Source organism: Giraffa tippelskirchi, chromosome 3 (genome assembly GCF_054371585.1).
Source record: "Giraffa tippelskirchi isolate mGirTip1 chromosome 3, T2T-mGirTip1v1.2.pri, whole genome shotgun sequence".
In the NCBI taxonomy this organism is placed as follows: domain Eukaryota; kingdom Metazoa; phylum Chordata; class Mammalia; order Artiodactyla; family Giraffidae; genus Giraffa; species Giraffa tippelskirchi.
The window spans coordinates 123,372,358-123,398,144 of NC_137277.1; the positions used below are offsets into that span (position 1 = coordinate 123,372,358).

At 41.0% G+C, this 25,787-nt stretch overlaps 1 protein-coding gene across 7 annotated transcripts in view; it reads right to left on the bottom strand.

Annotated features, from left to right (window-relative positions):
- MGAT5 (alpha-1,6-mannosylglycoprotein 6-beta-N-acetylglucosaminyltransferase) overlaps window positions 1-25,787 on the bottom strand; it is a 386,067-nt gene that overhangs the window by 115,959 nt on the left and 244,321 nt on the right. For all 7 annotated transcript variants that reach the window (XM_081579245.1, XM_081579247.1, XM_081579244.1 and 4 more), the window contains 4 exons: window positions 23,411-23,572; window positions 21,038-21,207; window positions 15,270-15,404; window positions 7,581-7,714 (listed from right to left, as the gene is read on the bottom strand). In XM_081579245.1, the coding sequence (XP_081435371.1) occupies window positions 7,581-7,714; window positions 15,270-15,404; window positions 21,038-21,207; window positions 23,411-23,572 (601 nt within the window). The remainder of the gene's footprint in view (window positions 1-7,580; window positions 7,715-15,269; window positions 15,405-21,037; window positions 21,208-23,410; window positions 23,573-25,787) is intronic.

Here is a 25,787-nt window from a genome sequence, read left to right on the forward strand (position 1 = left end):
TCGGAAGATGAACAATCAATGCAAAGGTCCTAGAGCAGGAGTGTGTCTGGCTCACCTAAAAAACAATAAGGAGGCTAGAGAGAAGTGAGTAAGAGAACATGCACTAAGAGATGAGGCCAGGTGGGTAGCGGGGCCAGACCCCTCCAGGCCTTGAGGCTACTGGGGTGACTCATCTTCCCCTCCAGTGAGAGGCTACATCACTGTGGAAATAGGAGGGTCATGATGTCACTGACATTTTAATTAACTCCATTCTGTGGTTGTGTCTATCTGTTCTTTATTCATTAATTCAACACACATTTATCACCTATGATGTTGCTTCAGATATGGAAAACTCAGCAGTGATGATGCTCGTGGAGACCACAAGGCAGGAGTGTGTGGCTCAGGGCGGGACGGCTTTCCGGAGGACAGCACCTCCCTGGAGGGTGGGCAGGGCGAGGGGGAGGCACAGGGCTTCCAGACAAAGGAACAGCACATGCAATGGCCTGGTGTTGTCCTGGGTGACACCTAAAAGCTGAGAAGAGGCAGGACGACATCAAAGAGGCCAGCGGGGCTGAGGTAGTCCAGCAAAAGGAAAGGGGTTGGAGGTGAAACCAGGAAGCATTAATGCCTCCAGAACCCCCTCAATCTGTTCCTCACTCAACTATCACAGCTTCCAAATTTCCACATGTGCCAAGAAACACCGAACATCCCCCAGCCTGGACTACATGACATGAGCAGCCGGAAGGCAAATTCTCAAAAATTACTTAAGTAAAAATAAACTAATGCAAACAAGACTTTGCCTCAAAAACTGGAAATATTCTAGGACAGTGATATGCACAATGAGGTTGCTAAACAGACTAATAAATGTTACTGAAACTTTTCAATGACAGGAGGTAAATACACACCTGAGACGCAATTTGCCTGAAACCAGGAATGAGAACTCTGGTAATCTCTGCTATTGCTACCTTCAGCCATAGTCTCCACAACAAGAAAGGAAAATAATGCAATTAGATGAAGACGTTTTACCACTGCTCATGTTTTCACATAAGCCAGAAGAAGCTGTGAATGAGGGCGTCACGCAGATAACTAGAACACTATCTAAACACGGGATAATTTAAGATACAAGACACCAACTTCAGGGTTTTATTTTCTCTTGTAAATGGATGGTATAGGCAGATGACTTCTCTGTTTGATTTTTCTGTGTGGGCAGATTCCTTTCATTCCTTTACTGGGGTATAATGTACCTTGTTTGGGATTGAGAAAAAAAAGAGCATGCCTTCAGGAGCTTAGTAAAAGCAGTATAGACAGCAGATGAAAGGCTTTTGAATGACATAATGCCTAAATACAGGGTCAAGTCCCTAGCAAGTCCAGAAAAAGCAACAATTAATTCTCAACAAGAAATAGCGAAAGTATCCCCAGATAAATCAAAGTCTACTTGATAGACTACACAAAACAGTCCTGGAAACACTAGTTTAAAAAGTAGAACCTTGAGGGGGGAATGGATTCATATGCATGTATGGCTGAGTCCCTTTGCTGTTCACCTGATGCTGTCACAACATTGTTAATTGGCTATACCCCAGTACAAAATAAAAAGTTAAAAAAAAAAAAGTAGAACCTTGAAGACTTCCCTGGAGGTCTAGTGGTTGAGACTCCACCCTTCCACTTATAGGAGGTGTGGGTTCAGTTCCTGGTTGGGGAACTAAGATCCCACATGCCAAGAGGCATGGCCAAAAAAAAAGTACAACCTTGAAAAAAACTTTTGATGTATTAAGTGGAAAATTAATGGGAAAAAAGGGAGACACAATATTATAGTATGTATGTTACAATGATGTAAAAATGTAGCCCTGAGAAAAGATAATAATGCTTATATTAGGGTATGGGAAACTTCTTCCACGGGGAGGGTTTCCCTGTTTTTGTGATAGGGTTATGATTATTATTATTTTTATTTGATTGGAAATATGGAGGGAATCATACTTCAAGAGAAAAAATAAAATCCTGCTATCGAGGTGATCTGAAGGAGGCAAAGGTGGTGAGGAATTATGGGGCACCTTCAGAGAGCAGCAGGCTGTTGGGTGAGGCCAGGTTCAGGGGAAGCGCAGTGGTGGGGGAGAGAAGACGCGGGGTTCAAGAGCTATGCTATGGACTCTGAATCCAACTCCAAGGGCAAAGGGAAGGCACTATGGTCTGTGAGGAGGAACAACCTGGTCCAAGCTGGCTCTGGGGCAGGAGGAGGGTCTCAGTGCCCAATTCAGAAGCCACGCTCAAAGCCATACTAGAGTATGGACAAGAGGGAAAAGCAGGAACAAGAGGCCTGCCCTGAGGGAGGAGGAACCACACTTCTCAGCTCAGCTTCCTGGGGGAAAAACCATCATTCAAAGACCTAGTTAAATGCCCTTACTGTTCTCTGACCACTTGGTTTGCCCCTGTAGAAGCTGCTTAGGAAGGTGCTGGGAATAGTCTATGCTGACTCATAAAAATGTTCGAAGGCAAACAGAATACACGGAGAAGATAGTTCTCTGAAATTCTGACATTTGGGGCAAAACAGTAAAGAAAGGCCAGCCTTTCCAACTTGTAGAAACTACCAACTTGGTGAGGAAATGAGCTAGAGGAGAAATATAAGCAGCCTCAAAGTGAGGCGTGCGCTCTGAATATTCAATAGTATCTATCTGGTCAGGAGCATCCATCTCACTTCTCTGCTCCTAAAAACGCTTCAGTAATGGTGGGTGTGTTTTACTCTCTCCTTATCCTGCTGGGCCCTTTCTAACCAGCCTTCCCCACTCTCCCCCTGCACTCCATACCTGCCAAACACCTAAGAGCGCTGGAGTTGATGACAACGATTTTACAAATACAACATTATTTCTGTGGTCTCCAAACTTCTCCCTGTGCAACCATTCCATCAGGAGAAAACAATCTAAATACATCCGCAGTGTATGTGCACATTGTAGTTCAGTAGCTATGTCCAACTCTGTGACCCCATGGACTGCAGCACACTAGGCTTCCCTGTACTTCACCACCTCCTGGAGTTTGCTCAAACTCATGTTTATTGAGTTGGTGAGCCATTCAACCATCTCATTCTCTGTCACCCCCTTCTCCTCCTGCCCTCAATCTTTCCCAGCATCAAGGTCTTTTCCAATGAGTTGGCTCTCCGCATCAGGTGGCCAAAGTATTGCGGCTTCAGCATCAGTCTTTCCAAAGAATATTCAGGGTTGACTTACTTCAGTTATGTAAACATTACTATCAGCCCATCTTTTAAGTACTAGTAAATGTTTCATTTTTTTTTTTTAATTGACAAGACATAGGTAAATTTTTGACACTTTTATCTACTATTCAAAGGAATGGTTCCCCACACCCCCACTCCCTCCGCTTCAGGTCATGAGAACAGCCACATTTACCCAAAGGGCGGGGAATGGAAGGTTCTGTGGGAACAACTGGGTTAGACTGGATCTGGCCCCTTTGTCATGTGGAAGGGAAGGACCCTCTCTGAGGGGTGCAGCCAAATTCTCTGCGGGCAGGGCTCTGGGGGTAGGGTGGAATGGGGAGGCACTGGTTTTTTTCGTACAAGTTCTCCAACCTCGGGCACATCCTCAACAAGATCAAGGTCCCCAACTGCTTCATTTCCCTGTTTCCTCCATTCAAGACTGCCTCGGCCATTAGGATGTTTTCCATCAACCTGTTCAATGATGGATTTTGCCATCACTGATAATCCCTGCCTTGCTCCACTGTCTTATTAAGAGTTGTAAGATGTTCATTTTCCAATTTTTCATTCCTTTTGCATTTATTAGCTGTGATTTCTTCATAATTAACAATGTTCTCTCATCAACTGATTATCTTCAAATACAACTTGTCTTAGAAAGGCAGGATCAAAACTGGATTTGTTCCCTTTATTTTTCAGAGTAATGAAGTAGGTGTCCTAGCAACTTCTAAAGGTGATCAATTGATTTTGTGGGTTTTTCTTACTTGGACTATCATTCTGGACGCATGGATTATTTTTTATTGGTTTGATTCCCTCCACTGCAGTCGTTATTTTTTTTTTTTTTAATTTATTTGGCTGTGCCATGTCTTACCTGCAGCATGCAGGGTTTTTAGTTGCAGCATATGGGATCTAGTTCCCTGACCAGGGATTGAACCTAGGCTCCCTGCACTGGGAGCTCAGAATCTTAGCTACTGGACCACAGGGAAGTCCTCGTTATTCTTTTTGATGCTCAAACTATCCCATCTTTGGCTCCTATGTCCTTCTGACTCCACCCCAGGGGTCCTTCTTAGCCTCCTTGCTTCCAGATTAAAGATGTCACATTTTTAATGTTTGCTGCCCTAGACCTAAAATCACCTATTTATTTTAGAAAGAGGTTTCTTCAGTGGGAAAGGTACCTAGGAAGTCCCAAACTGAGTGTTAAGGATACTCATTGCCACCTGATTGTCTTTACTTTTGATCCTTTTCAAAGTACAGAGTTAGGAAACATTTCCTTTTTAAAGAGAAAATGTATGTTCACATTGATATTTCCTATTCAAGCCAAATATTATATGGTCTTAACTTCTTTAAGCATCCCTCTTCCTATATACTGCAATTCTAGTTCCAACGGTATACCTGGAATAGTTTCAAATAATAATAAATATTCCCCACTACAAATGTACTGTCCAAAGATTGTGTTTGAAAGTCAGTTGAAATAATTACTTTATCTGTGTGAGAGATTAGTACCAACCTAACATATCACTAGGTGTGTTTCATGTTTTTTAATCCCTTCTATCTTTAGTGAATTCTTATTTCTTTTTAAATAAAACATCTATATGGTTCCAAAGTCAAAATAAAGTACATTAAGAGACATCTAGCGCAGAGAATTATATTCAGTATCCTGTGATAAATCATAATAGGAAACACTATTAAAAAGAATATATAGATATGTATTACTGAATCACTTTGCTGTACAGCAGAAAGCAAAACAACATTGCAAATCAACCATATGTCAGTTTAAAGAAAAAAAAAAAAAAGACATCTATTTTCTATCCCTGTCCCTTCAAACCCTCCCTCCAGGGGTAATCATTTTTATTAGTTTGTCTTTTAGTCTTCCACTGTTTCTTTTGAAAACACAAGCACATTCACATACATCGGCATACACACATTTTCCTCCCTCTGCATACCCTTCTTGCATAGAAGGGAGGGACTCCACATACTGCCCTGCACTTTGGTTTTTATCACTTAATATAGACTAGACATCTCCCTTCAGACAGTGGAATCTTCCCTCGGTCCTTCTGCACAATTACACATGATTTCACTCTATCAATGGACTATATGATTCATTCAGTTCTCTAGTAGGAACCTCTGGGTTATTTCCAGTCTTTCCTTAGTAAAAATAGTGTCACAATACATGGCCTTGTATGCATGCCACGTATGATCTTTGCTCACTTGTCTTTGGGGTGGATTCCTAGATATGGTCTGCTCAAAGGAAAGATGCCTAGAAGCTGTGCTAGATGGTGACAGATCCCCTGGCACGGGGCAGTGGCAGCCAGGTTGCATTCCCAGTGCTCTCCTGAAGTCTCGTGTGAGGAAGAGCTGTGCGAGCAAACTTTCAGGTTCTTGCCAATTTGCTATGTTGGACATGGGATCTTGGTGCAATTTGAAAATGCATTTCTCTTATCATGAGTGAGGTTAACATGTTTCATATATTTGGAGCAATACGTTTCTTTTTTTCTCTGGACTGCTTTTGACCATTTGCCTACTGGATTATGGAACATTTTCGTCTCAGTTCTTAGCAGCTCTTTATACATCAGTGATATTAACCCTCTATAACAGAATATGCTACGGTGTTATTTTTTTGATATTGTTGTTTTTGCCATACAGGTCTTTTCTTTAAGGCGGTCAAATGTATTGGCTTTGCCTCCTGATTCCTGCTGAATTCTGAGTCACTTAGAAAACTATCTTCCTCCCAGGTTAACAAGGATTGATCTATTTTTTCCATCTTTAGTTATATTTTAAGCAGTGAATGGATTTCAATTCAACCAACACTTTCAAATACTCCATTCATAGAAAATAAAATAGGTTTTTCAGGACTCTGAATCCCAGTATTCTAAATGAGAGCTTATTTTCTGGAAAAGCCTCCTATGTTTATGCTCCAGATGTAGGGAAACATCATCCCATGGAGGGTATAAATATACCATGTCATTTAACCAGTTCTGGCCATTTTGCACAACATGGCTAAACATTGTATTTATGTGAAGTAACAGACAAGTCACCCAATCCTGGCTCCTCAAAGCTGCACAGCTATGTCTCCCCATGCTGCCAGCCACCTGTCACCCACCACCCCTGTATTAGTTTGTCCCCTAAATTCTGCCCCAGGAACAGACTATGACAGCAGGATGACAGAGCTCCAGAAGCAGTAATAGTCATGTTTACGATGCATACAGAACAGTTTCACACACCTCTCTGAGCTAAAATGAACATTTAAACATGAGCAGATTTCCCCATCTGCCACAGCACTTAATTCTTTTTCCTTCTCACACTTCACAATCAAGGAGCAGTCCAGTGTATTTGTTGTTGTACTTAGTCAACCCAACACAAGGTCACCTTTAGGTGGCTGTTTGTGAGGGGGAGCGGGTCAGCACACGGGGAAAAGGTAAGGCGAGGGGGTTGTGGGTCTTAACAAGGGAAACGGATTAGCATTTCAGATAGTAATTCTAGGATGGAAAGCTCTGGATTAAAATTACTCCAAGAATTTAGGAAAACAGAAATCTGTACTCTGAATGTACAAATGAACTGTTTAACTTGGGGGAATGGTCATTTCCAGAATAGGCATTCACCTCATCAAGGGGAATTATCAAGGTCTAAACAATAAATTTATCTCTGGCATGAATACTACCAGACTTGGCATTTGGCTTCACAGTCCTCAACTAATTGTAAATGAGATCAAACTGCAGGCAGGTAGACTGATGGCAGCAGTGAGAAATGGTCAGGGTGGGAAAGAAACACCAAAAAACACTGAGAGGCTACAGCTGGGACCAGTGAGTTCATCATCTTTTAGTCTGTCCATTACATCACTTTGCAAAATAATTGCTGCTATTGGCAACAAGATACCACATGAGCAAGAGAAGGTAAGATTTCATCCTGAGCCCAGGGTTTAAGAAGTCAGTAAGGTATGAAACAGATTTTTAAATCATTCCATCTTGAAAAGGCTGGTTTTTTCTTTATAAAGTTTGATGCCTAAAATAATGAAGGTTCAATTACGGTATTTGGAAAAATGTATAGACACGGAAGACCTCATTCCTCCTGAATCATCAAGTAGGCCTAAACAGGGTCTGTGTGGCAGGAAGTATGTTTAGTGTCTGCCAATCAAAGACCACTGAAAGTCTTCCCAAGTGGTTTCCAGTGATACTTTAATATTGAACATTTTTCTCCAGACCATTTCCAAGGCTTTTCAAAAAATGTTCACAGAGCCTTTCAACTCTAGTTTAAAAAAATCCAGTTATTCTCAAGAAAAAGGTTCCATAGCACACATTTCTACAGCTAAAGACCCCAGGAATCACAAATGAAAACACATGGTGGCCTCATTTCATCTCCCATTTGTCTCTGATGGGATTCTGGAAAGCAGAGCTGAGACACGACTACTCACGGAACATGGTGTAAAACTGCTGTGGGTTCAGATTCCACTTGCCCCAGGGCGTCTTGTGGCCTTTCAACTGGGCATAGCTGGCATGGTTGAACTCTGGCTCTGTGCCAAACGAGTCCAGGATTCGGAGCATGCACCTGAAAGATAAAAGATGCCATGTGTAAAATAACAACTTTGATCCCAAAGTCAAAAGAGCAAAAGCTCTACCCTCTCTCTCAGGAACTACCCAAAGATGGACAAATTCTTTAAGAAAAAAATGCCACTGGGCAGGAATCAAGAGGTCTTACACTAGCCTGTCTACTAAACATCCCCAGGTGTGACTTTTGAGCCAGAGCCAATACACAGCTCATATAATCTGCTTTGCACAAGTTGACTAATCACAGAAGATACTCAAATACCAGTGAAATAAAAAGTTCCCTAAAGCTAGAACTGTAGAAGGCCATGGTCACTGCTGCACCCCTAGCCAGGGCAGAGCATACAGTGTTGATTATTAATGAACAACTGTGGAAGAAGAAAAGAATTAACATTTTTAGAGGTTACTATGATATGAATGCTTATCTCCATCCCCCAACACCAGCCCCCACCCCCCAGCCCCTGCCCCTGAAATCCTAAAGAGATGGTATTAGGAGGTGGGGCTTTGGAGAAGTGATAAGCTCATGAGGGTGGAGCCCTCATAAATAGGATTACTGCCCTTATATAAGTGATTCCACAGAACTCCAGAGCCCCTTCCACAGTATGAAGATACAATATGAAGTCTGCCACCTCATCTGACCATGTTGGCATCCTGATCTCAGACTTTCAGTCTCCCCAGTATGTGAGCAATACATATCTACTATTTATAAGTCACCCAGGATTTGGTACAGCAGCCCAGGCACACTGAGACAGAGGTCTTATTCTGCTCAGAGCACAAAGCTTGCTCTCCTTCAACAATTATTCAAGATTTTCATCAATTGACTAGAGTATAAGATTTTTGGTAGAGCTTAGAAACTCACTCAGTAGGCAGTCGTGATGTGTATGTATTTGATAGTAGCAGGACATTATTGTTTTATCCCAGAGCTCAAAATGAATTGAAACTGAAGATGTTTCATTTGGTTATTCCACCAAAGCCTTAGAACAGCACCAACCAAATGCAGTCTTGCCTGTTTTTGTGTGGTCTGACGGAGGAGCCTGGTAGGCTGCAGTCCATGGGGTCGCTACAAGTCAGACACGACTGAGCGACTTCACTTTCACTTTTCACTATCATGCATTGGAGAAGGAAATGGCAACCCACTCCAGTATTCTTGCCTGGAGAATCCCAAGGACGGGGGAGCCTGGAGGGCTGCCGTCTATGCGGTCACACAGAGTCAGACACGACTGAAGTGACTTAGCAGCAGCAGCAGCCAGCTAAGAATGGTCTTTACATTTTTAAATGGTTAAAAAAGGGAAAATATTTTGTGATGTGAAAATTACATGAAATTCAACTTTCAGTGTTGAAAAATAAAGTTTTACTTGAACTAGCCAAGCCTAGTTGTTTCTGTATGTCTATGGTTGGTTACCTAAAGTAACAGTAGAGTTTGGTAGCTAAAATAGAGACCACATGGTGAAGCAAAGACTAAAATATTTATTACCTGGCTCTTTACAGATAAAGCCTTCTGATCATTGCTTTGGCGTACATAAAGAATGATCAATCAGAAGAAAGGAATGAATACTAAAACAGAATTTATTGATTTTGGTTACATTTATATCATCACTGATTTTCAAGACACTGATATAAATTTAACTCATGACTGGCCAATGAAAACAGCACTATTTTCTGTATCTATTATTATTTCAGCACTATTATTATGTATTAATAACAATTCTTAATAACAGCTCTTACTGGACCAATAAGCATAACAGTAAAGAGGGATCAGAGCCCACATTTTAGAATCAGATGATGACAATAACTTTCAAGCATTTGATTCAGTTTTTGTCTTCCTTTCCCCACTGGTAGGGAGTCCATCTTTCAATCAGTTTTATGTCAATGCATGATGCAGAAAAAAAGAATGCAAACACCAGACTGAATTATCCAGGAAGAACAATATTAAGTTGTCATTTTAGTGTGATGATTTTCACATCAGAATTATCTGTCTAGACAAGGAAGAAAAGAAAGAGGGAAGGAAAGGTGGAAGGCGGGTGGGCCATGACCACAAAGCAAAATACAAGCTGACCACAGAAACAATGTCCTTCTTCTAGGTCCCCATATGGTTCTCAAGGAACAAGCGATTGACCTAATGACAGAATTTATATGTACATGTAACTGGATCACTCTGCTGTACACTTGAAACTAACACCACATTGTAAATCAACTATACTTCAGTAAAAAGAAAGAAAAGAAAAGATAAGAGCTGGGATGATGACAGCTCTGTAGAAGGTCACTACAGGAAGGGAGAGGACACACATTGACTTGAGGGACTGGGGAAGGTTCAGCACCCGTGAGATGAACAGAGCTGGGAGTCAAAGGTTACAGCGCTCTGAGCAGGCACAGCAGGGAGAAGCCAGTCACCCTCCTCACAGAAACCTTTGCCTTGAAGGCTTTGGCTGCCTATACTTGTTTGTAATGGACTCTAACACTCTCTAGCTTGTGATTCTATTTTTAACTTAGAATTTTGCTGGTGTTATTTTACATTTGGATGATTAAAACAAACCCTGATGAGTAAAGATGCCTGGCAGGAGCCTCACACTTGAAGTCCTGGACTTTTATATGGAGTGAACTGTATGCTATGTGATGCTGGCTTCTACTCAACAGAAGACTACAGAATGAATGATGATGGGATGTCCCTACACTTGTCTCTAAACTTGTAGCTCTACATCCTCAAAGCTTTGATCTGGGAATTGTCCTTTTTCTTTTTGAGCTTATCTTGGTTTGTTTTACAAGCCAGAGGCAAGAGACTGATCACTGTCTATGACAGGGGAGGCTGAACATTATAGTTTTCTCTCTTCAATCACTTTCTACATCTGTGTGTTTTGGAATTGGGTTTGTGTTGTTAATATTTATGCTGTTCCTCTAATGCTTTTTGTGTGTCTGGAGCATCAGGAACAGACTGATGACTTTAAAAGATATTTGCCTCGTTGCCCGAGGCAGCTGGCTTCCTAACAGGGATGGCTGCAGCAATGCCAAATGATTCCTGGAACATTCTCTCTGTGCTAAGCCCACTATTATAAGATTGGATACTCACAACCTCCTTGCCAGAACCTACTTTCTAATTTGGAGTTTACTGTGAAACAGTGTATCTTGGACTATTTGCATCTCACTTTCCTGTGTGTTCACAATGCCCAGCAAAGGTCTCACCATGAAGCAAAATGGATATGAGTTTCACAGTACCTAGCAGGACACTAGTCACATGTAGGTATTCAATACATGTTTAACTGAATGCCCTCAGTTCAGTTCAGTCACTCGGTTGTGTCCAACACTTTGCGACCCCATGAACTGCAGCACATCCTGGGTCCCTACATAAATTGGACAGAATTTATATTTTTTCAAGATCAACAGGACTCATAAGTTTGTGCCTAAACAAAACATCAAATGATAAACTTTACATTTAATAGAATTCCTATCATCTTCCATTACCCATGATGAATACAGGGAGCACTACTAATTTCTAATCTTTAAAAGGGAAAGAAATAGGCAAGAAACTTTCTAGAGAACCTGCTTGGCCTGTGGATGAGAATCTCAGATATATCACATCACAGACAGCAACGCTCAAGTCCTAACAGACCTCCTGCCAGCTAATAGCACTGACACGGATGATTTATTCAAGAATGGAGGGATCAACATGACACTCTCCCATAAAATCCCCTCTGAGATAGCACCTTTTCATCCAACAAGAATCACATACACATCAGCGGTGACCATTTTAATAATAAAATCATCCTTTTTAATTGACCTAAATGCTACCGCCGAGAATATATTTCCATCCAGACAGTCTTTCTTAATGATGAGAATATGTGAGTCCAGGGACTCTCAAAATAACCAGTTCCTTTGGCATGTTTATCAGATGCCTGCCACTTGAAAAAGTCAGAGAAAAACAGCTCTGTCTTTCTTGTTTTCAATGCTGTTGCTAAAAAGAAAAAAACTTTATTCACTTATAAGGCCTATTAACCAAGGATAAAGATGGCTACTCCCATATAACAGAGAACATTTATGATGGTCTGTGATTCATGAAGATTTGAAAAGCAAACAACAAACTGCCATCCTGGACCAAACCCAGATTTATATTTTGTTTTTTTAAGAAACTACAGGCACACCTCATTTTATGGTGCTTCACTTTTTTCATTTGGCAGATACTCATTCTTTTTTCAATTTTTTAATACAAATTAAAGGTTTGTGGCAACCCTGCACTGTCAGATGTTGGTTAGCAATTTTTAGCAATAACCTGTTGAAAAGAGTTTGCTTTCCCTTTCCAGTTTTATTGAAAAATAATTGACACACAACACAAAATGTTTCAAGTGTATAGCATAATGATTTGACTTATATACAATATGTAATGAATACCACAAGCTTAGTAAACAACCATCATTGTAGAGATACAAAGTAAAATTTCTTTTCCTTGTGATAAGAACTCTTGGGGCTTGATCTCTTAACAGCGTTTGTAAGTAACATACAGCAGTGTTAATATTTATCACATTATATATTACATCCCTTATCTCACAACTGCAAGTTTATACTTTTTAGACTACTATCCCCCAACTACTCCTCCCCTACTCCCCACTTATTATAACCACAAACCTGACCTCTTTTTCCATGAGTTTGCCTTCATCTTTGTTTTTGAAGTATGCTGCTGCTGCTGCTAAGTCGCTTCAGTCGTGTCCAACTCTGTTCGACCCCATAGACGGGCAGCCCACCAGGCTTCCCCGTCCCTGGGATTCTCCAGGCAAGAACACTGGAGTGGGTTGCCATTTCCTTCTCCAGTGCACAAAAGTGAAAAGGGAAAGTGAAGTCACTCAGTCGTGTCCGACTCTTAGCGACCCCATGGACTGCAGCCTTCCAGGCTCCTCCATCCATGGGATTTTCCAGGCAAAAGAGTACTGGAGTATAATTGACCTATAATACTATGCCAGTTTCTGACATGCAACTTAGTGATTCCATATTTCTGTACGTTACAAAATGATCATGGTAAGTCTAGTTACCATCTGTTACCATATTACTGACTATATTCTCACACTGTGCATTTCATAACTGTGAAAGTATTTTTAAAATTAAGTATGTACATTTTTTTTACACATAATGGTGTTGTACACTTACATTATAGGGTAAACTTAACTTTTATATGCACTGGGAAAACCGTCCCTCCCCAAAAAAACTGTGGGGCTTGATTTATTGTGGCATTCACCTTATGGCAGCTGGATTTGATGTGGATTCAAGTCGCCCTTCCTCCCAGAATGCTGGCAGCTATCACCTTGCTATGGGTGGGACTGGAGATGGAGGGGCTAGAGCTGAAGTTGGGGGTGAGGTGGGGCTTCCTCTGGGCTAGGCAGCTGTCACCTTCCTATCAAGGGTGATCTGATCCTAAGGTTCTGGAGCAGAAGTCCTGAGATTTTGGCTCAAGCTGGCTCTATTCCTATCTATTTGGCTGCATGGGGATGTAGGTGCAGCACATAGGATCTTCGCTGCATCATTCAATATCTTCCATTGTGGTACACGGACTCTCTAGTTGCGTCTCATGGGCTCAGCAGTTGCAGTGTGCAGGCTTAGTTACTCTGCAGCCTATGGGATCTTAGTTCCCTGGCCAGGGATTGAATCCCTGTCCCCTGCATTGCAAGATGGATTCTTTACCACTGGACCACCAGGGAAGTCTCTTCTGTTCCTGTTAAGTGTGTACTTCCCCCTGTTCCAGCACTGGGACCCTCACCCCAGAGTGCAGAGTGCTGAAGCAAGGGCAGAGGGTGCAGGCTCTCAGCTTGTCAGCCAACCACAGAGATCCGAGCTGTCTCTGACATGCTCTCTGTGTGGGCACCAGCCACTGTTTCCCTTCCTCTACTGAGATGTAGTCTTGGGTCCAAGTACCTTCTGCCACTCACAGACAGCCTTTCGCTGCCCCCAGTCTCCTCTGTCTCTGCCTATTTGTAGCATCACTGGCAGGTGGAGCCTGTGTGCCCAGATATTTAGGGTGAGCTGCCGTCAGAGATCTGGGCTGCTTCTGATGCACTGCTTGAGTAAGCGTCAACAATAGCCACTGCCGCCCACTCAGGTTCCATACTGGGACCAGGTTGCCTCTGTGTCCCACTGTTTTCCCTCTCTCATCGTGGCCACCCTGGATCCAGGGCCATGCTGTGATATGCAGTAAGAGGGGCTGGAGCATTTAGTCAGCTAGGGCTGGCACACACCGAGGCAGCTGCAAGAAACCTCTGTTCATCCTCTCTGCCCTGCCTCATGGGCAAGCCCAGGCACATGTGCTCCTCACAAGCAGGGTCTAAGCTTCCCACAGCTCTCCTGTTAGTGCTGGTGGTCCACCAACTTAACAAGGGGGTTCATCTCTCCAGGGTAGGACCCCACGACTCAGGGGCCCATTCTGGCTCTCACCCCTTCCCAGGGCAGTGTCCCTTTTCCAGAGTTCCCTCCCAGGGATCCCTGCCTGATCGCTTTTCCTTCCTTTCTCACCGATTATATGTGGGTCTTTCTTGCAGTCCTGGTCATACAGGACTCTTTCTGCAAGCTTCCAGTTAGTTTTCAATGAGAATTGTTCCATGTTTAGATATATTCTGGATGTGTATGTAGCAGGAGACAAGTTCCACATTTTCCTACCCCACCATCCTGATCAATCCTCCATGTTATTCATTAGTAAGAATTATTAAAGTCTAACTGGATACTTTGTTTTTCCTGCTGAACACTGAGACTTACAGCTATTCTCATGCAAGTGTTAAAAGTAGTGTCAAGGGGGATATATGTATACTTATGGCTAATTCACATTGTTGTATGGCAGAAACCAACATAATGTTGTAAAGCAATTATCCTCCAATTAAAAAAAAGTAGTATCTGAGGTACAGTAGCATTAAACTAAGTCTCTCTCAGAAAGATCGTAAGGAAATTGAAAAATTAATAAACTTCATTATACGCTTCAGTGTTATTTAGTGTCAGGCTTGTGTACCATGTAAAACTGCTTCACATACTAAGTCACGGTCTCAAACCCACATATAGGGAAATAGTGAGATCTTCTACTAAATAATAAAAACTGTGCACAGAATAACACTGAACTCCAGTCATACTAAGCATGAGGCTTATCTTTAAAAGTATAAGACCCTAGCATTTAGACAAGCTACACCCACCTTTTTCTTCCAAGAATGATAACAATACTGATGGAGGAAAGGGACAGAGAAATGAGTCATCATCTCAAATCTAAGGAACACAAGAAATGACACTGTCCATATTTTATCAAAATTGTTATTTGATTAAACAGATGAGATTAGTGTATGCAGACAGAGACACAAGCTAAGTGTTAGGGAAGGAAAAAAGAAGGCTCGACATTTGGTTTCTACTCTCAGATCAGTGAAACTAATGAAGAGTGCTTGAAAGTCAAAAGACACCGTGGAGAATCTGAACTTCAATTAGGAATGAGAAACACTGTACACAGCTCAAAAGACAATATTCGATAAGCTTTTTCTACTGGCAACCACGTGACTCTTGTTAACAAAATAAAAAGCTCTAAAAATTTAAGAACAGTATGGAGCACTTACTGGTAATGAACCCAGGATGGTCCAAGAGTTTTCTTGAATTGAGCGAGTCCTACAATATCAATATAAATGAGCTCAACGATTCGATCTCCTACAGTTGGGCAGCCGGATCGGTTTCCAACAACCTTCTTCATTATTCTAGAGAAAGAACAGAAAGAGGAAAGAAAGAAAAACAATTTACTACAAGCGCTACATTTAGCAACTTTAATAGGCAAAGAAACATCCCAAGAATCCTTATCAGGGAGAATGACACGGCTGGTTCCAGTCAGCTGCCTATCCAAATTCTGCCCAGTCATCAGGTCCATCCAAAGCCTCAATTCTGAGTCTTGCAAAAGCAAATGGTGGTTTATAAACACAGCCTTAGAAAGCAAAGAAGATCTGGGTCTCAGTTTATCTCTATTTAATTTGCTGGTCAAGAAGATTATGGAGGTCTTTAAGCATTGGTGAAAGGGCCAGATGTGTTATTTAAACAGATAATTGTGGAAGCAACATGGAGCAATGGTTCCCAAACATGCCTGCACATTAGAATCACCTGGTGATCTTGTTGGATTTTCCTAAGCCCAGGACATATATATTCCAGACAACATAAATCATACTCTCCAAACTAGCAGCCATGAGATCTTAGGAAGTTAACTTCTCTGAATCTTTCCTCATCAAAAACAAAACAAAAAGGATTAGATACAGAGAAGATGGTAAGACAGAAACCTCTCAGGAATTTTTTAGGTAGTTGAAATAGGTATTGAAAGTAAAGTACATATACTGTATACTCAGTACCTATCAGTTTTTCCCAGAGTCTGTTCTTATTATACAGCCCTTACTGACCTCCTTCCATTTCAATACAAGCCTCTACAGTACAAACTTCTTTCTATACCGCTCTGTACAGAAAATAGTTTGGCCAAGACAATGCACTATCATAGCAAACACCTTCTTTCAACAAAACAAGAGACGATTCTACACATGAACATCAACAGATGTTCAATATCTATATCATACTGATTATATTCTTTGCAGCCAAAGATGGAAAAGCTCTATATAGTTAGCAAAAACAAGACTGGGAGCTGACTATGGCTCAGATCATGAACTCCTTGTTGCCAAATTCAAACTTAAATTGAAGAAAGCATGGAAAACCACTAGACCATTCAGGTATGACCTAAATCAAATACTTTACAATCATACAGTGGAAGTGACAAATAGATTCAAAAGATTAGATCTGATAGACAGAGTGCCTGAAGAACTATGGACGGAGGTTTGTAACATTGTACAGGAGGCAGTGATCAAAACCATCCTCAAAAAAAGAAACACAAAAAGGCAAAGGGTTGTCTGAGGAGGCCTTACAAATAGCTGAGAAAAAGAAAAGAAGTGAAAGGCAAAGGAGAAAAGCAAAGATATACCCATCTGAATGCAGAGTTCCAAAGAATAGCAAGGAGAGATAAGAAAGCCTTCCTCAGTGATAAATGCAAAGAAATAGAGGAAAACAATAAAATGGGAAAGACTAGAGATCTCTTCAAGAAAATCAGAGATACCAAGGGAACATTTCATGCAAAGATGGGCACAATAAAGTACAGAAATGGTATGGACCTAACAGAAGCAGAAGATATTAAGAAGAAGTGGCAAGAATACGCAGAAGAACTATACAAAAAGATCTTCATGACCCAGATAACCACAATCGTGTGGTCACTCACCTAGAGCCAGACATCTTGGAATGAGAAGTCAAGTGGGCCTTAGAAAGCATCACTATGAACAAAGCTAGTGGAGGTGATGGAATTCCAGCTGAGCTATTTCAAATCCTAGAAGATGATGCTGTGAAAGTGCTGCACTCAATATGTCAGCAAACTTGGAAAACTCAGCAGTGGCACAGGACTGGAAAAGGTCAGTTTTCATTCCAATCCCAAAGAAGTGTAATGCCAAAGAATGTTCAAACTACTGCAAACTGCACTCATTTCACATTCCAGCAAAGTAATGTTGAAAATCCTCCAAGCTGGGCTTCAACAGTACGTGAGCCGAGAACTTCCAGAAGTACAAGCTGGATTTAGAAAAGGCAGAGGAATCAGAGATCAAATTGTGAACATCTGCTGGATTATAGAAAAAGCAAGAGAATTCCAGAAAAACATCTATTTCTGCTTCACTGACTATACTAAAGCCTTTGTGGATCACAACAAACTGGAAAATTCTTCAAGAGATGGGAATATCAGACTACCTTACCTGCCTCCTGAGAAATCTATATGCAGGTCAAGAAGCAATCATTAGAACTGGACATGGAACAATGGACTGGTTCCAAATTGGGAAAGGAGCATGACAAGGCTGCATATTGTCACCCTGCTTATTTAACATATATGCAGAGTACATCATGAGAAACGCTGGGCTGGATGAAGCACAAGCTGGAATCAAGATTGCTGAAAGAAATATCAATAACCTCAGATATGCAGATGACACCACCCTTATGGCAGAAAGTGAAGAATTAAAAAGCCTCTTGATGAAAGTAAAAGAGGAGAGTGAAAACGTTGGCTTAAAGCTCAACATTCAGAAAACTAAGATCACGGTGCTCTGTTCCATCACTTCATGGCAAATAGATGGGGAAACAATGGAAACAGTGACAGACTTTATTTTCTTGGGCTCCAAAATCACTGCAGATGGTGATTGCAGCCATGAAATTAAAAGACATTTACTCCTTGGGAAAAAAAGCTATGACCAACCTAGACAGCATATTAAAAAGCAGAGACATTACATTACCAACAAAGGTCCGTCTAGTCAAAGCTATGGTTTTTCCAGCAGTTATATATGCATGTGAGAGTTGGACCATAAAGAAGGCTGACTGCAAAGAATTGATGCTTTTGAACTGTGGTATTGGAGAAGACTCTTGAGAGTCCCTTGGACTGCAAGGAGATCCAACCAGTCCATCCCAAAGGAAATCAATCTTTAATGTTTATTGGAAGGACTGATACTGAAGCTGAAACTACAATACTTTGGCCACCTGATGTGAAGAGCTGACTCACTGGAAAAGACCCTGATGCAGGGAAAGACCGAAAGCAGGAGGAGAAGGGGACAACAGAGGACGAGATAGTTGGATGGCATCATCGACTCAATGGACATGAGTTTGAGCAAGCTCCAGGAGATGGTGAAGGACAAGGAAGCCTGGCGTGCTGCAGTCCACGTGGTCACAAAGAGTCAGACATGACTGAGCTACTGAACAACAACAAAATAGTGCTCTGTACTGTTTGCTAATTTTTTCTCTATGTCTAATTTTCCTTCTGACTAGACTATATTTAAGAACTGGCACTATGGTTTATACTTTTTCATTATCCTTCCATCCATCCACAAATATAAAGCTAATCATCTATTTAAACACACCCTTGCGCTCAGAGCCAACATACTTGATTGTAGGTGAGCTTCACATGGTGAGGCATATAACTGCTAACCATACTGCCATCTGCCCAGAAAATGGCCATTTACCTATTTATCCTTGCTCACATCCCATAATAGTCCTTAACCAGACTATGGACACCCTACTCCAAAGGACAAGAGTCATCAAAAGGCCTCTGCCTACAGCTCCACAATGACACTGCTCTAGACACCCTTTTCTCCACTAGGTTTCTGAAAGAACCAATTTCTTCCCAAGAATTTGAAAATTTTTTCTGTAAAGGGCCAGGTAGTAAATACTTTCATCTTCACAGGCCACATATTCTCTGTCACAGCTATTTAACTCTGCTCTTGTAGAAGGAAAGTAGTCATAGATAATATACAAACAATGGGTGTGGCTGTGGGCCCATGAAACTTGATTAACAGAAGAGGATCCCTGTGCTATACCTGGGAGCATCAACAGAGACTTATGCCTGAGTCTTACCCCTAAAAGCTGTCATTTAATTAGTCTGGGTATGGTCTGGGATATGGGGGAGTCTAAAAAGATCTCTAGGTGATTCTAATGTGCAGGCATGTGTGGTAACCACTGCTCCAAAATTAATCAACACCTCTGGCTTTGACACCAGGGCGTAAGACCTCCATGATCTTCTTGACCAGCAAATCAAGTCTCTGCCTAGTAGATCCCTAATATGACTTTTTGGGCCTCCCTAGGGAGTACCTATCCCCAGAGCACCCATAATGCTCCATTTCTTCACCACCCCCTCTTCCATTGATCTCTTCACTTATTTGTTCAGTAAACAGTTATGAATACCTGCTATTCTAGGTGCTCAATACACAGTGGTGAGCAATATTCACAGTTTCTCCACTCCCTGTGCTTATCATTCTCACCTCAAGTAGTACTAATCACATTGCAATTAGTGTCACTATTGTACAATGCATTAGTTGTAATTATCAAAAAGTTTGCATCTCCTTGACCACAGGCTGATCATCTCTATGTCCCATACCAAGAACCAGCCCAAAGGAGGAGGTGAAGGAATGACCATGCAATGTATGAATACACCCACTTCAGAGGTTGTGTCCCCAATGTGTTAAGAAAGCAGGGCAAAGGCAATGATAGGTGGCTATTAAAGAGTGGTGAAGGGCTCAGAAAGACCTCAGGTTTCCCGAGCTTTGAAAGGAGAATTGTGGTTCCATGGTCAAGAGCACAGACTTTGAGGCCAGAGAGACAGAGGGCTCGTATCCTGGCTCTCCCACATACCCTCAATAGGACCTTGAAGAACCCATTTTTGGTTTGAACCCCAGTTTCCTCATCTTTAAAATGCAGAAAGCAACAGTACCTACTTCCAGGCTTGCACGAAGGACTAACTAAAATGTAACATGTGAAGTGCTTAATATCTGGTGCACAGGAAGTGTTCAACAAATGTTAGTTCTAAATAGGCACCATCAATATTATGGCTGTCATAACTGGTGACATATGATATTTTCACCATTAATATCATAACTGTTGATATTATTGCTATAACTAAAGCCTGGATCATGGTTTTAGCATATGGAAATCATTTAACAAATGAGAGCTGACATTGTTTTATTGATAATACTGATTTTTCATCTCAATACTGCCTCTAATCCTGTGTGGACCTTGGACCTAACACAGTGACCTCGCTGGACAACAAAGTAGGAGCAAGGTGGGACACATGCTGTCTTAATACCTCTTCCATCTCTAGAATGTCCCTTCAAGTGTTTTCTTTTGGAACAGTTGACATATTGCTTCATGCTAACTTGGCTGTTGGGTAGAGAGTCTCAATGGGCAGTTATCCAAAAAGGAGGGAAGGAGAGCTAAGCACTTCTGCTTGGCCAGCCGTGTCAGTCTAAAAGTGATTAACGGAGGACTCAAGCTAGAAGCACATTTCAGTGAAACCAAAAAACCTAGGTAGAATTAACAGACTCAGAGTTGCAAGTGGGCTAATTGAAATAGGATTGGATCAGGGCTTTCGAGAAACTCATCTGTTCCAAATTAAATTACAAACAGGAACCTGCCTTGTTTGAAGATTTAGAAAGTGTGATGTTGAGGAGGGAAGGGTATGCATTTCAGCAAGAGACAGGGAATTAGGAAAGTCAATAATGTTTTGTGCTGCAGATGTTGGAAGCACCTGTAACAGCAGAGAATAAGCTCCTTAGTTTGAATTTTCTGGCATTCATTTATCAAGCCTCTGGAGCCTGCAGCTACAATGAAAACATATTAGCCTTTTCACAGTGTATGTATTTAGCTCCTGAAAATAATCTTCTTATCTCCTGTTTAGTGAATTATCACTTTCATTTTCCTCCACAAGAAATTACACACTAATAGAGGGCTTTAAGAGTTTACAATTTCTTTTTTGTATTCTGATTTTAAAATTGAAAAGTAATCTCCTTACTCCTTGAGCTCCGCCAGTGAAGCTGAAATCCTAATGTCATGGCCCAGTAAGTACAGAGATGTAATTAAATCACTCCACTGAACTAATTCACCAAGAGGGCCACCACTGAAAGCTGTCTCTGCAATCTTAAATCCAGATTCCTTAGTCAGGAGGCCCAGGTGAACAAGGACCTGGAAAAAAAAAAAAAGAGGGACATACTGATTCTCATTGGATCAAGTACAACTTCCACAGTAACCTACCAAAAAACCACCCACCAATTCCAAAGTCTTGTTTACATTCTAATAAAATCTCAACATGGGGTAAATAATTTTTCTAGAAGGTACATAGAAAGAAAGGAAATGATCTTGTTGTGTTAGAGAAATAAAGTCATTACTGCATTCAGTATGGCTATGGACAGATAATCCTGCTTTCCAAAGGTGAAAAATCAGGATTAAAGGAGAGTCAACCAGGACAATAAAATATCTTTTAACAATACTGGGCTCTTTTTCCACAGCTGGAATATTTTTAAGCTTTTAACAGGACAAATTTCAAACACTAACAAAAACAGATATGACAATACAGTCAATTCTGATATGCTTAACAATTACTGACTTCAACAATGATTAAATCCTGACAGATCTTATTTAATATACACCCCTCACTTTCTCCCAACCCCTCCAGCTTATCTTGAAACAAATCCGAGAGAGCCTATCATCTGTAAAAATCTCAGCTGGAATTTCTAAAAGAAATAAATTTTCACTTAAAAAATACAACTGTAATATCACTGTCACCCCTAACACAGCTATTAATTCCTTAGTATCATCCAATATCCAGTTAGTGCATACACTTGCTCAGTTGTCCCTTATTTTTCCCAAGAGCAGTTATTTGAGCCAGAATTCAAATAAAGTTCATAAACTGTAATGCCTCATACCTCTCCTAACCTTCTTTAACTAACTGTAGGTTAACTGCCTGATCTTCCTTTCTGGGAGGGAGAGGGGCTTGTAATTTACTTGTTAAAGAAACTGGGTTGTATTTCCAGTAGAGTTTTTCACCCTCTAGATTTTACTGACTGTAAAACAGATTTTTCTGTCCCTTGTGTTTACGGTAAATCAGTAACTACAGCTGCAGCCATGATCAAATTTGTATTTGATTTTTTGGGCAACACTTCTTCATAGGTAGTGCTGTGCACTTCCAGTGGTAGGAACAATATCTGGGTGTTTCTGTTTTGTGGTGTTTGCAGCTACTCATGATCACTAACTAGATGCATTAATCCATTATGGCTTGCCATTGATGACATTCTATCATTCTTTCTGCATTCATTAGCTGTAATATTGGTACTTCTAGAAAGAGAAACTATCCCTCATGGACAGCGTACATAGGAAAAAACCTGGTAAATACCTGATTCTTTCCTTTTACTTACTGGTTTTCAAAATAACAAATTTGTTCTTTAGCATTCTCTAATGATGACAAAGGAAAATTTTTAAAAAAATATGTGTATTATTATACATGAACATAAGTATATTTGATGGGTTTCAGTACACTGCAGTTATTATTCTTACTGATTATCAAATCGTACCACACTGGGCAATGGGAGGCTATTAAAATTGGCTTTCAAGTTCTGTGAAAAAATTCTAGTAGTCTTCGATAATTTCTTTTTTTTCATATATAGAAAGATAATTATTATGCTCACATGAGATTCATATTTAACACATATCAGTATGTTTTAGCTGACAGTGAGAACAGCATTCAGTATGGGTTTCCAGGTGTAAATTCAGAGTAGCAAGGCAGCTTTTAATGTGGTCCAACTGACTGAAGTCTGAAAGGAAAACAGTGATGTTAGCTTAACTAAACCCAGGGTATAAGAGCTTCACGCTCTGGGATATTACAGGGGTTTCCCAAGCATCTCCTTATGAACTTCAAAACAAACTGGCTCAAGTTTAATTTACAGTATCTCTGTCTCAGGAACACAAGCAGAACTGCCACCAAAGAGAGCAGCAATGAAACTCACCAGCTGGTTGCCCAAATTACAGAACTGACAAATACCCAGAGTATGAAACTGTCATGATGATGTAACAGGAAGTTCTTTAAGGTTGTATTCGAGTAAAGAAAAGAGAATTAAACTTCCTGATGCTACTGAGAGTGAGTAAGATGGTACTTAGGAAAATCTCACAGGCAGATATTCTGCTTGGTTTCACTGAAGAAACACGTGTGCTAGTTCCTGCTAAGATTGTTGTAAACCAGGGAAAGGAAAGCCCCAAAATGGCTATACAAGAAGACACTGTGTGGATTCACCCTAAGGGAATAGACATGACATTTCTCTTAGTCTTGTCTCCATGAAAATCAAATTTTCAAGAAAACTGGCATTCAGCCGAAGTGAATTAATCAGAAACTCACTTTCTTCCGCTTTCTCTTCTCAAGATTCTGTTTCACTGCCAAGGACTTGATTGCTTGGATCCACGCATCAGCCATTCGCCGGATCCGCAGTCTCATCCATCGGAATTCTTCATGCTTTTTCATCATACTGTAGAGAATATTAACATCTGTACGAATTTCTGCCTAGAAACAGAAATTTAATAAAAATGAATAGGAGATAAGAAGCCCAAAAGCATAATGGTTTTCATGATGTGACGTTTGAAAACTTGAGAGTAAATTAAACATGTGGCTTCAAAAGGGAGTCTGGTTCACTGAAGAGCTTTGCTTGAAGGTCCTGGGGCTGCAAATTGAAGCAAAGGGCCACTGACTGCTGCTCTGCTATATAAGGGACATCATTAAAAAATTAGAAGCAGAGAAAAGCAGCACAGGCATTGCCAAGCCCTGAGCTAGGTCAAAATGTGTATTTTACAGTGAAATGTGCTTGATGCATCTTGAAATTGTCTGCACCTGAATTTATTGGCCCTTTGGATCTACTTCGGCGGAGCAGACTCCTGGGAAAACTGAAGTTTATCCTTAACCGGCTACCTGGCATTGTGGAGGCTGCCACAAAGCCTCATTCTGTCCACAAAGTAGGAAAATACATGTGCACCATCTAGTCTTGTCCCAATCCAAACAAACAAAAGTTTATTATTTTCTACAAGGAATTTAAAAACCAGGAATATCACTTTCTTATTGTAACTGAATAAAATTTCAATTTCAAGCCAGAATAACTTAAAAGTCAGAAAGAGTATTTTCTACAATAGCTGGATGTAACCAGTGATTGAAAGAACAGGGAGAAATAATAATATTAGCATTTTTTTCATATAACATCTAAAGAAAGCATGCCAAATCCATCTTTCAGCAGTCACCATAATTGATTCTAAACACTCATCTAACCATGCCATGACTCAACTATGTCCCAAGAATCCCATGGTCTACGAGAGGCTCAGCAAACTCTGGCTCTTTGACCAAATCTTTCTCAGTTCAGTTCAGTCACTCAGTTGTGTCCAACTTTTTGCAACCCCATGGACTACAGCACACCAGGCTTCCCTGTCCAACATCAACTCCTGGAGCCTACTCAAACTCATGTCCATCGCATCAGTGATGCCATCCAACCATCTCATCCTCTATTGTCCCCTTTTCCTTGTGCCTTCAATCTTTCCCAGGATCAGGGTCTTTTTCAATGAGTCGGTTCTTCGCATCAGGTGGCCAGAGAATTGGAGTTGCAGCTTCAACATCAGTCCTTCCAATGAATATTCAGGACTGATTTCCTTTAGGATGGACTGGTGGGATCTCCTTGCAGTCCAAGGGACTCTCAAGAGTCTTCTCCAACACCACAATTCAAAAGCATCAGTTCTTCAGCGCTCACCTTTCTTTATAGTCCAACTCTCACATCCATACATGACTACTGGAAAAACCATAGCTTTGACTAGACAGACCTTTGCTGGTAAAGTAATATCTCTGCTTTTTTAATATGCTGTCTAGGTTGGTCATAGCTTTTCTTCCAAGGAGCAAGCATCTTTTAATTTTATGGCTGCAGTCAACATCTGCAGTGAGTTTGGAGCCCAAGAAAATAAAGTCTGTCACTGTTTCCATTGTTTCCCCGTCTATTTGCCATGAAGTGATGGGACTGGATGCCATGATCTTAGTTTTTTGAATGTTGAGTTCTAAGCCAACTTTTTCACTCTCCTCTTTCACTTTCATCAAGAGGCTGTTTAGTTCTTCTTCGCTTTCCGCCATAAGGGTGGTATCATCTGTGTATCTGAGGTTATTGATATTTCTCCTGGCGATCTTGGTTCCAGCTTGTGCTTCATCCAGCCTGGCACTTCGCATGATGTACTCTGCATATAAGTTAAATAAGCAGGGTGACAATATACAGCCTTGATGTACTCCTTTCCCGATCTAGAACCAGTCTGTTGTTCCATGTCCAGTTCTAACTGTTGCTTCCTGACCTGCATACAAATGTCTCAGGAGGCAGGTCAGGTGGTCTGGTATTCCCATCTCTTTAAGAATTATCCACAGTTTGTTGTGATCCACACAGTCAAAGGCTTTGGTGTAGTCATAAAGCAAAAGTAGATGTTTTTCTGGAACTCTCTTGGTTTTTTGATGATCCCCTTCTTTTTCGATGATCTTCCTCATTGCCTGTTTTTCTACATAAAGTTTCGTGAGAACACAGCCACGTCCACTCATTTACATAGGTGGGGGTGCCCTGGGCTACAAGGTCAGAATTGAGTAGATGTAACAGAGACTTCCTTATGGCCTACAAAGAGGAAGTATTTACTATCTGGCCTTTCACAGAAAAAGTCTGCTGACCCCTGAGGAAAAGAATAAGGGCTTGAGTTTTTAATATGAAGCTTTT